The sequence below is a fragment of the Durio zibethinus genome, chromosome 18 (assembly GCF_047325235.1).
Source record: "Durio zibethinus cultivar Kanyao isolate XHJ-2024 chromosome 18, ASM4732523v1, whole genome shotgun sequence".
Classification (NCBI taxonomy): Eukaryota; Viridiplantae; Streptophyta; class Magnoliopsida; order Malvales; family Malvaceae; genus Durio; species Durio zibethinus.
Window position 1 is genome coordinate 8,748,668 of NC_143179.1, and position 12,220 is coordinate 8,760,887.

Genomic DNA, 12,220 nt, shown 5'->3' on the forward strand with positions numbered 1-12,220 from the left:
AAAGCTGACATGAAAACAGTTCAAAACCAAATGTTTCAGGACAGGAAAAAAAAAAAATCAAAATCATAAGTTTCCTTTTCCGTGATGCTATCATGAGGGAAGTCAAGAAAATGAGTGGGGATGACGAGAAAAGTAACATAACGAAACAATGATATCTGGGCTTCACAAATCGATTAGACTCTGAGCTTTCACTCTGGGCCGAACTTTGTGTTGGACCAGTAAAGATCTGTAAAAACCGAATCTCAGGGCCGTAGGCCCATTAAAGTATTGTTGCTTGTTTCTCTTTTGAGAGTCTCTCTTTCTTTTGCTTGCTTTTCATAAATGCGTGATTGATAAAAAAGAATACAGCTCCGAAACAAAAGTGTGCATGTACAAAGCAGAGCAGAGCTTGCTTGAAGCCTTGTACTGGGGTGCTGCTCAAAAACGTAATAATTGCCTTGTCCTTGCTCCTTGCTTAGGGAAGGCTCCACCCTTCCTTATAGGCTACTTGTCAAGTACCATTGGTTCTCCACCATGATCCATAGGGCAAACTCTTTCATCCTTTTGTCAGAGACAAAAATTGCAACAGTATATATGGTAACTTATTTGTTTATATTATTATATAAAATATTAATAATTTATATATATTATATTTTATATAAAAATTATATATTATACTTTATATTAATATTAAATTAAAAATATATTTTTTAATTTTATTAAATTTATATAAAATTTTATTAAAATTTTAAATTATATTTATTTTATTTTATTTTATTTTAAATTACAAGTATTTCATGCAAAATTCAAATAGGTTAGTATATTTTTATTATTCTACTGCATTGGAATCCTTCATACAGTAAAAAGCACAACCATTAATAGTATACTTGTTTTCATACGAAGGATTTTAATTTTGATTTTGATAGTAAGTTACAGGGAAGGAATTATGTCACGTTATGTCATGACTCTTGACTGATGCTTTTATACACTATCTATAAGGAATTTTGTCTCTGTATTAATTGTCAGTTATGACAAATCTAAGTTATTGAAATCAGAAGAGCACATGTTATATGTCAGGCCTCATTAATACTAGATTTGATAATGATAAAAAATATATATAAAAAATATTTTTTAAATTTAATAAAAATAAAAAATATATGTAATTTATATTTAATGTATTTTTATGATATAGTAAATTTTATATTATATTTAAATCAAAATAAGTATAACACATATAAGCAAAATACACAAAGAATAGTAGATGTCCTAAAATTTCTGTTTATAGTTTCATACTCATAATTTTAACTATTCTAAAATTATGCTACATTCAGAAATTTAAGCCCTGAAAATGATTTTTTTTCCTACCATCATTTATATCCGTTGGCTCCTCAACAGGGAATTGTTTAACCAGTCTTAAACTGCACATGGCAATGGAACCACGATACACATGACAGTTCTTAAAGGAAAGAAATTGTATCATCATACAGGAATCCCTCCAGAAACATCTATTGGTTGCTTAGACATATTAAAACATTAGCACTACAGATAAAAATCCAAGGAGCAGATCAGAAGATCAGCTGATAAATTATTCAATAATTCATCATTACAAAAGATCTGGTCTGCCTCATACTCCATTGACATCACATGTAATAAGTAGTCTACAATTTTATGTACTCTGTGAAAAGACTATTTCAAGTTTAAGTACACTAGACTAGACTACTTGTACTAGAATTAAATGCTAGTGGTGTTTGGAGTCGGTCAGTTGGGCCAGCAAAGCAAAGCCGAAAGAAAGGACTTAAATGGAGCGTGTAATTGCTTCAATAAATTTGTGAAAGCTCTTTCCCATCAGATATTCTCGTCACCATTGGCATGGCTTGCATCATCATATTCAAAGTACACTGCAAAAAACAATGTGTTTTTTTCCTATATCCTCTCTTTTTTTTTTCCTTTACAAATGTGTTCGTTTGTTGGCTTGCGACTTCTGTTGTTAGATTCACTAACTTTTGTTACTCAGTTCATTCATCTTTCTCGTCAAACACATTGCCATGAGGCTCGTTCTCGTCTAAATAAGCTAAAAAAGCAAAAGACTTTCGTCTGAAAAATGGTGCTGAGAGCACCTGCCATGAACAGGAGTTCGAACAGAGAAAATCCAGATATTTTGATTCTGATTATTGCAGGCAAACAGATAACGAGAGGTGGTGAGGAGAACCAAAGGAGATTAGAGAGAGAGAGAGGGACGCAACAGTGAGGGCCCCTCTAAAGCCTGCAAGGGAAATGAGTGCACTGCATCAAAGACTAATGTGTTTCCCTCCCTTCTCTCTCTCTCTCTCTCTGCCTTCTTGTTTTTACACTCGGGTGGCTTATCTCTCTTAATCAATGGGGGCCATTTCATTCATCTCCGTTGTTCTGCAGAACTGCTTTTCCTTTTCTTTCTTTTTCTGGGGCTCTTTGGACTCTCTCTCCCTACTTTTTAGTGGGTGTCTTTTTATTTTCAGAACCCATTTGTGTTTTATAGCTTTAAATCTTTGTGGACAGAAAGGGAGAGATTATGAATCTCGTTGGGGTCTGAAACTGTAAATCTCAGTTTCTTGGTGTTTGAGTTCTCGGAAAAAACTCCACTTTTCTGTTCATGCAAACAAATAATCCCAACTTTTTTTGTGTTGGCTTTTTTTTATGACCCTCTGAAAGGTGGGGATAATGCATGAGTCCTGTTAGCTTTTTCACCTTATTCTTTTTGTTAAAGAAGAACAAAGTCTTTTTTTTCCTACTGTTTTCTTGCTTTTTGACAATGCTCTTTTTATGGAGAAACAGAAACCCAATGATTTCATGTGAACTCTGCATTGCAATGGATTGTTTTGGGGGTCTCTGAGAAGAGCCTACATGCATTTGTCAATCAATATAGTTACAAGCCACTTTATGTTTTTTAGTAGGGTGAAAGATTCACATCCCTGATCCCCTGGATTCCTATAAATCTGCATGAAAATTCTTTGCTCCAATATTTTGCTTTTATAGTTGTGGTGTGGGTGAAGAAAATATTTTCACTCAGCTGGTTTTCTATTGACAGATAAATGCAAGGTTAAAAGCTACTCTTCGAATAAATGCAGGTTGGTCTTCTTTTTCAGCTTACCTTTTGTTGATCAACGTGGTCTCAGACATGCACGCAAACACACGAGCACAAAAAGGAAGTGAATATTGAAGCCTGAAGATCTTCAAGGTCTACTTTGTACTACTTGAACTGTTTAAAAAATGAAGATTTAGGCTTTGTATATTCTCTCATGTTCTTCCTTTTTTTCAACTCTGGACCTTCTTGTCACCGTGCTGTAGCCGCTTGGGTTTAATTTGCCTAGCTTTTGCTTTGGTGTGCATTTCCGTACGCATTTTAGCTGTAAAGCACTGCCATTCCTCCCATTCTGTCTGGCAATTCATTGACATAGGATTTTTTTTTTTTTGGTGAACTGTTGCATGGATTTGAGTTACTCAAGGCTGTTAATTACAGATTTTTTTTGGGTAGTCTATGTTTTTATGCTTTATTTTTGCTGCCTTGTGAGTCCCATTTACTGTCTAACGTCCTTTGCACTTTGAATTTGTGGTGAAAGATTTCTCTATCAATAATCTTATCCTTGTGTAAGAGTGGGGCAGGAATTGTCCTCAATAATCCTGAAAGGTTAAATCATTCACATAATGCCTCTGAGAAGCCTGTGTACCATAATTCTGTACTCTTTTAAGAAAAATAGGGCCTAATAAACTCTGGTCTTGGGATTGTGGTTACAAGTTTCTACCTCCATCTTCTTTGCAAGTATGTGAAGTTTAGTTCTCATCGATATACATTAATTTGGTGACTTCATTTCATTACCAATTTCTCCAGGTTCATGGTGGATCATCAAGGAAGTTGTTATTATGTAGTGAAATTAAATTGGCTTAACTCGCAAATGAAGCCTAAGAACTGCAAATGATGAAGGAGCTGTTTATGCATGAGGCCATGTGATTTTTATGCCTACAGTGTAATGGAGAATGATATGTTCAGTGTTCCAGGAGCCATTGTAAGCCAAAATTCTGTTGTTATTGATGGGATTCCATCACAGGCAATCCCAAATTCAATGGTTGACTCCAACTTATTTAACCACATCAACCAAAACCGGACACTAGCTGGATTTCCGGAGCTTCCCTCAGTGCAAGGAGAATTTATCAGTGATCTCTGTGCTGATCTCCACATAACTAACCGTGCCAGGTTCTTTGACTCTAACACGTTGGTTGCATCTGTTGGAAGGAATGTTGTGAGTGATGCTTCACTTGGCAGTTCAGGTTCAGACGGTAACATCAAGTTTCATGAGCAATTCATGGGCAGAACACCCATCTCTTCAGCTCCATCTGCAAGGTGTGGTCTTCAAGAAAACTTAAACGAGTTAGCAGTTGTAGCCCCTTCAATCTACCCTCAGGATTTTAGGATTTACTCTTCAACTGAATGTTCTGATGGCATAAATTCTACCATGGTAACCTCTCTGAATTGTGTATTTAATGAAGCATTTGGTAATTTGAACGGTAAGTGGGATTTTGAAAAATTTCCTGCTCCTCTGGAGTTTGTTGGGAAAACCTCATTGAAGACAGCATTTCAACCATATTCATCAATAGGATGTCTGGATCCAAATGGGTGGATAGCATTAAATGGTGCGAACATGAACATGGATTATCCTTGTGGTTCCTCTAAATGTAGTAATGAGCACTCTTTAAGTCTTGCCACATCTCTGCCCGCTGTCATCAATGGGAACAATATTCCTGATCAGTCCTCTGAAATAAACTGTTCTGGTGCAAATCACTGCTGCTTGAGTACAATGAGGTTAGGCTCAGAGCAAACTTCTTGTAATGCTAAGGAGCATTCTCTGAGTTTCGGTTCTGATGGACCAGTTCAAGTATCACACTTAATATCAGGATCAAGATATCTTCATGCGGTTCAAGAAATACTTGCTCAAATTGCGAGCTATTCTCTTGAAAATCTAGACCAGACAAGTGTTGTCGGTGGAGAAACTATACCCTTCTCCTCAAGCTGTATCGCTGGGGGAGGGATGGCACTGATGGATCCGAATGATCTTCCTGATATTGTTGGTAATTCTGACGTTCAATTAGAGGCAGAAGCACAAAAGCGAACAATTGAGGCAAAGAAAACCCAACTGCTGACTTTACTGCAAGTGGTATGTTGATCTAATTTATGCTGGTAGAATTATCATTTTTGGTCTGCTTCAATTGCTACCTTGAATTTGAAATATTAACTGCTTAATTTACTTGGTTATTGAATATATAATATGGAGGGATACTGATTTGGTGTGGGGCTAAAACTTAGATTGAAGTTCATAACTTCAAGACCTTTGATACCATACAGCGGAATAACCTTGAGCTCTGCCTTGCCTGCTCTAATTGAGCAAGTTGGCTCTGTCCTGATTTATGCAGTAGCAACCTGTTTAAAGTTATTTGTTTCTCATGTTAGTTGTTGTTCTCCATTTTCTTTCTTTTCTCTATTTGGTGGTGCATGTGACATGGCATTCTGGTACTTAAATGGCTTTGGTATCCATCTTGATTGAGACCAGGTTGATGACAGATACAGTCAATGCTTGGATGAGATCCATACAGTTATATCTGCATTCCATGCTGCAACTGAGTTAGACCCTCAGGTGCATGCTAGTTTTGCTCTACAGACAATCTCTTTCTTATACAAGAACCTAAGAGAGAGGATCAGCAACCAAATCCTAGCTATGGGAGCTAATTTCGACGGTGGATGCATTAGAGGTAGAGAAAAAACTTTTCAAAATTCATTCATCCAGGAGCAATGGGCACTGCAGCAATTAAAGAAGAAGGATCAATTGTGGAGACCTCAGAGAGGCTTGCCTGAAAAGTCTGTCTCAGTTTTACGTGCATGGATGTTTCAGAACTTTCTTCACCCGTGAGCATCTTACTTGAGAATTTGCTTCTACATTTGTTCATAACTGGCATTTTCTCAAAGTCAACTAGGACAAGAAATAGTTTGCTTATTTCACATTTATGCACAAAAATGGGCATTGTTTGGCGAGATTTGACAGATTTTGTATCTGCAGGTACCCTAAGGATACCGAGAAGCATTTACTTGCAATAAAAAGCGGCTTAACAAGGAGCCAGGTACTTGGAGCATTTACTACATCTTTGGACTTAATTTTGTTTGTGAAGCATTTTAACCATCTGACACTGTTAGAGTCCAAAGGAATGGACTTGTACTTTTTCTTGTGCATAACTGGTGTTTCTTAGCCCACTTTTAGATGATTCTATTGTTTCATTGTGTACATTGGAATCAATGAATGACCAGGTCTCCAATTGGTTCATAAATGCCCGAGTTCGTCTATGGAAACCAATGATAGAGGAAATGTACTCAGAGATGAACAGGAGAAAGGCTCGGCAAAATGAGGAGGGAACCAACAGCAACCACAGAAGCCAGATGAACATCAACAATCAAAGATTTAACATCAATTGAGGCCGAAGAAAGGAAGATAGTATCAATTGAACCAATGAATTCAAGCACGTTGGAATAGGAAAGAAACACATCCACCTCAGGGTTTCAACTGTACATAATGCTCCATATAGTTGGGACCTTTAGCTTTAAGAGGGTGTGATTCTATTACTAATATTATTTATACTCTATTCAACAGGAATCCCTTTGTTGAAAATATTATGAACTCAATAGGACATTTCATGGAATTAATTGGTATGGTAACACCTGGCTCCTGGCCTGTAGCACACTTTTATGCATGGTGATTCCTGGGTCACCAATGGTCACCAATGTACTTACGATGTTCCACAAACTATCAATATTAGTATAATACATGGCGGCCAAAAGTTGCTACTCAATTATTGATCTCAAAATTGAATCTTCTGCATTGCAAAAGACAGCATCCAGGGATTGAACCTTTTTCAAGCTGTTTGTCAAATTGTCATATACGCTTGATAGTTTACCGTGAGCAAAACAATTCCTGGCCTCTTAAGATTTACTGCATTGCAACTTCCAGGGTTCCAAAAACAATTCCTGCTTGATTTTATTTCGTCATTGATAATGTTGGTGTATGCCATTAGCTATTCGAAGGAAGCAGCCTCAAAGAGGATTCTTTTTTTGGGACCGACTGTAAATGGTATCAGATCTAGTTTGCCAAGAAGATTATGAACTGTTGACTGTAAATGGTATCAGAGTTAGTTTTACCAAGAAGATTATGAACTGTTGAAATTATGATCAGAGTTTTTCACATGTATCCTGTAGCGAAATATTGGCTTTTACCTTGACATGGTTAGTCTGGCTAGCCACCTGCGCGGTTGAGGAGTCGAAAGGCTCGCTTTAAAAACTAGTCCTGAGGGACTTTGACAGGCCACCCCACTCAATGGACCGACTGTAAATGGCTAAATTGAAAGACATTTGAATTCTAATGTTAAGGTGTTAACCTAGCCAACGAGGGTATTCCTTGATTTAAGGATGGTAAGCGATGTCAATGTCTTCTTCATCAAGACGATCTTGAAGAATCATGGATTGCTTGTCGGATATCAACACGAACCCGAGTTATGTTGATGGAGAAGGCAGGCTTAAAGTCTTTCCTTACCATGATTCTGAATCATCTTCTCATGGCTGCAATATCTGCCATCCCAACATGTGCAATGTGGATATTAAAACCCCCATTTTCTGTTATTACAAATCTTTAATTACAAAATCTTATGATCAACATTTATACATTATGCTACAAATTGTAGCATAAACAGGTTTGTTGTTTTCATTGTTTAATATGGTCTGATCATGGACGGGATTCAAGCCTCTGTTTCTGCCACCGGGAAGAAAAAGTTTATCTACTGATTTTTGCCCGGTTTTTGATGCCAAAGGAAGGATTTTTCCAATCTGATGTGCAGCAATCTGAAGCTCATTAAACACATATTCACGAATGGAATGATGGGGAGGAGCTTCTGTCCTATCCAATTTAATCAACAAGATCTTCATTGAAGAGAACTGCGATGCGAGAATCAATCAAATTGTACCAGTTGACTGCTAATTCCAGACGAGTTCGGTCTATCCCCATGAAGCCTTTCGAAATGCTCTTTGACAGTTCCATACTAGCGAAATTGGAATGCATACTGCTACTTTTTACTCTTATTTTCAATCATAAGAAGTTTAATACTAGTATTTGGATTCACGTTTATGGGATAATTCTACGAGTCCTTGAAAAAAAAAAAAATCATCTGATGGGAATCAAAATTTTTTCCTGGGAAGTTAGTAATCCCAAAGATGACTATTTCAGTGACAGCTACCGCTCTAATGGTTTTTCTTTTCCTCTCAATTCCTGGAAAGTGACATAAATCCATATTCAACGGATAACTATACATTTATATGATCCTGCAACTCAGCAGCAGTGCACAACCATAATTGCCTGACAGACCCCACCATGTTTAGCTGAAAAGGTTGATAATGGTCCATTGAATCATCAACAGTAAGCCATAGAATTATTTACGTTAAGTGTCTGCATTGGTCTTTCAGCTTCACTGGCAAGGGATATTTTCTTGGGCAGCATAAAAGATGCAAAATAATCGATAACCAATTTTACAAAAGCAGACGCAAGAAATAGAAACATTTAGCCCCCTTTTTTTTTTTAAATCATTATTATTGGGGTTTCTCTAGTAAATAATTATTTCCATGTTTAGAGATGAGTTAACCTCAGCTAAAATGTATGGCTACAAATAAAAGAATCGACAGTATCTCCTTTTCTGTCTGTACTTTTTCTCTATCTACAAACCTAGTAATCCTCTCTCCTCGTCACCAACCGGTCAAAAGATGTTACAACCTTACATGTATAGATTACAAAAAGGTTATCTTGCCCTTTCTATTTCATCTTCTGTCAAACTTCCAATGAAACCCGGGTTTTAATCGGTTTCAACTTCAAGCCCATGCTTTCGGGTGAAAGAAGCTCCGGAGAGATGCAAGCTGAACTCAAAGGGCTTCTTGGGCTAACGCTTAGAGTTGGCCTGTATAAGCCATATGCCATAAGAAAATACTCTATTGGTATCAACATGGCATGGGGTTGCTCCTCTGTCACCATCGACCCACATGCCTGAACCTGTAGGTTCCATTCCACCATTTCCAGGTAGTTAGTTCACTGCCATATGATTTTGAAAGCTAGATGTAAGATAATATAAACAGGTTAGGCGATAGACTGTTTGGATACCTCCACTAAGGCACTATATCTTCTATCTAATTTTGATGTCATGTGAAGAGCCTCGGAATGGAATGGAGAGTGATCTCCGACAAAAATTAGTGAACGGCAATGCAGTTTTCTTAATCCTTCACTAAGGTCAAATCTCCTGAAATGAAAGACAGTAAATAAGACTTCCATGCTAGATCAAAAGCACTAATTACATGCATGCATTGAAAATTTTCCTTTTCTTTTCTCCAGGTAAAGGTGATATGAAAAGCAACCACGGAAACCTGTTTTAAGAACACCTTCTAGTCTACCTATCTATCATGGAGACAGGCTTACCCGTTCATTGCTTCAAGGAATTGCCAAACATTTATACTCTGCCTTTCATCTAGCAACTGGAGGAAAAAAAAAAACACGATTTAAGTCAGAAAAGTGCCATGAGACAAACCAACCATATATCATGATAAGTCACTCGCATAAAAAGTAAGAGGCAAATATAGGGAGATGAAGAATTAACCCTTCTGCATGCTTGAACTATATCTGATTCTGGTACTTGAACAGTGCCACGAACTTCCTGCCATTATCGTTTAGAAACTCATCACTCAACTAGTCCAATTCTAGACACCGAAATAAATGGCATAAATTTCTGGAGCAGAAAAATACCTTGCTGAAGTACCTCTTAAGCAATAACTCCTTCACCACTCCACACATTCCATAGAAATAAAGTAAATTTGACATCACCTGAAATAATATTAAAATCCATATCAGCACATAATTTTTTAACCCCTAAGAGAAAATAAAAAGGCCCAGAACAGGAACCTTATTTAACAACCATTCTGTCCACGAGGGTGCTGTGCTGAGGGGTGAAACAAGTATTAACCCAAGCACACGTTGCCTGTGTTTCATCTATTAATAAAAAATAGAAACAATTATTTCCAGGAATACAAAAGAGCATTTAGATACTTATTTGGAAAGGAAAAAATGAAAAAAAAAATTTTTCTATACCATGCCAAAGTAGTTGACTTACAGCAAATAGGGTAAGAATATATGCTCCAGCTGTAACTCCCATACACATTACAGCACCAAGCCTGCGGTTAAAACAGAAAATAAAGTAAAGAGTTAAAAGGATAAGGAATATCAGCTTGCTTGCCTTTTTTCCTTTCCATAGAAAGAATTAATGATGATAACATGTCAAAGAAAATGACAGCTTAAGAGATTTTGTAAAGGTAGGCAGTAGGTGCATCAATTTACATCATTTTAAGACAACTACCACACCAATTACCAGCCATAATGACAAAATAAGATGCGTCAAAGAATGCCTACAGCAGAAGAGATTACTGTGAAGTAACTTTCTAATCAGCTGACACTTAGAAAGAGAAAGCAAATAAAGTAACTATTAAATTAGACGATTACCCGAAAAAGTTGAGAACCTCAACAATCTGATCTGCCAAGTCATCAACGGAAGGCATACGGTCATTTGAACCAACTGGTGCAGCTCCCAACTGCAATATTTTTTGAAGAAAGTCCCACAGAAGAAAGTTGAGAATTATAGGATGCAACCAAAAAAATAAACATGAATAAAACATGCACAGAACTGACCTCATGCTCAGGAGGACTTATATGATATATGCAAAAGTTGTGGAGGAGTAAGGAACTAGCTTCTGGACAAAAGAACAAGCCTTGAAAACAGGAGATATCTGCACAATCTCACCCCATTAAAAGTTCCGGTTAGAAACAGGAAGTATCACTGGATGATATGGTCTCGATCATTGTGAAAATCTTACAAATAAAATACGAACTTCAGACACGTTACACTAACATGTAAAACTTTAGCTCAAATTAAGGGCATTACAGCCTCAAAGTCTATTGCATTTTGAAGAAAACACAAATGAAGGTCTCAAGTTTAAAACAATATTTATGTTTAAGGAGAAAATTCATTATTCAAAGATAAAAAAACCAAACTAGAGTGAACCTTTTTAGCCTAGATAGTTGGCAAAAAAAAAAAAATCAATTTTCATAGACTTTGCAGTACATATTTTGTCATAAGGAGGGAAGAATAAGGAAAATAGACAGCACAATAAGGTTTTCAGCATTACTTACAATTTAGAGCTAAATCAGGATAGGTGACAAGAGCCGGTTTATCTTGGTCTCCAAATACAGCAACCGAAACCGTACCATGGCGAGTTTTCACAAGGTACTCCTACAGCCATATTTTACAATGCATTGTTATTCATTTAACAACTCTCTGGAAAGAAACCAAAGGAACCGAAACAAATTACCATCAAACCAAAATAACCAGCGCGGAAGAAACACAGCATATGATCTAGCTACGTAATGAGAGCCTAACTCACTCGGGTGTCATTTACTTTAAGAAGAGAAATGTTTCAAGCATAGCCAAAGCTAAGTATATTCTAACTAAATAGAGTTAGCATGAGCAGTAGAACTTTTTTAAGAGACAATGAGACATAAAGGCTTATTCTGCATCATCCAAACTCCTAAGATATTTTACTAGCATAGAAAGAAAATAAGTCAAAAGGGCAAAAAAAACAATAAACATTTCAAACAACATTGAATTTAGTTTATTAATGTAATTAAATTTAATTCATCTGGGTGCTTTTCAAACGAGAAAAAAGAAGAAGCCATTAATCAATGGAGTATAAAGAACAAATTATTTGATCATTCAAAAACAATTGCAGCAAATTTTTAAATTGTCTATGATCAAAAAAAAGGAATGAATAATTTAAATATATGCTTTAAGCCGGAAAAAAAATAGAGAAATAAGCAAAGAAATGGAAGCAAAATCCGGCTTAAAAACATTTTTTCCAGTTTCTTTTTATATTCCAATCCCGCATTTTCCCGGTGACCAAACAAGAAAGAGAAATAGAAATGCAGGTTACCTTGCCGCCAAGAGAGATCGTTTCCATATCGATGGAAACCGAATCGCTAGAATCTGCCATTTCCCTCTCTCCCTGTCTCTCTCAAAATGAAGACGCATTTTTAGAATTGGCTTCCATGCCTTATATACCAAATCTTCCCGTGTCCCTCCTAAGATTTTT

General features: G+C 36.6%; 2 protein-coding genes across 4 annotated transcripts; one reads left to right on the plus strand and one right to left on the minus strand.

Annotated features, from left to right (window-relative positions):
• The first annotated feature begins 1,839 nt into the window (after positions 1 to 1,839).
• LOC111299275 (homeobox protein ATH1-like) lies at positions 1,840 to 6,846 on the plus strand. Of its 3 annotated transcripts, none has more exons than XM_089747279.1 (6): positions 2,355 to 2,667; positions 3,044 to 3,193; positions 3,845 to 5,165; positions 5,559 to 5,911; positions 6,063 to 6,123; positions 6,308 to 6,846. In XM_089747279.1, exons 3-6 carry the CDS (start codon positions 3,951 to 3,953, stop codon positions 6,470 to 6,472), a joined length of 1,794 nt encoding a protein of 597 aa, XP_089603405.1. In that variant the 5' UTR covers positions 2,355 to 2,667; positions 3,044 to 3,193; positions 3,845 to 3,950; the 3' UTR covers positions 6,473 to 6,846. The 3 variants fall into 3 exon arrangements, with proteins under 3 accessions (XP_022750099.2, XP_089603405.1, XP_089603406.1); XM_089747280.1 differs by having other exon boundaries at positions 2,473 to 2,667; positions 3,044 to 3,083; XM_022894364.2 differs by having other exon boundaries at positions 1,840 to 3,083.
• A 1,700-nt stretch (positions 6,847 to 8,546) lies between these two features.
• LOC111299277 (protein NDL2-like) lies at positions 8,547 to 12,220 on the minus strand. The gene is made up of 11 exons (XM_089747281.1): positions 12,062 to 12,220; positions 11,265 to 11,364; positions 10,764 to 10,861; positions 10,578 to 10,666; positions 10,192 to 10,252; positions 9,984 to 10,070; positions 9,828 to 9,905; positions 9,682 to 9,738; positions 9,504 to 9,559; positions 9,192 to 9,327; positions 8,547 to 9,083 (listed from the first exon to the last, which is right to left on the minus strand). Exons 1-11 carry the CDS (start codon positions 12,119 to 12,121, stop codon positions 8,865 to 8,867), a joined length of 1,041 nt encoding a protein of 346 aa, XP_089603407.1. The 5' UTR covers positions 12,122 to 12,220; the 3' UTR covers positions 8,547 to 8,864.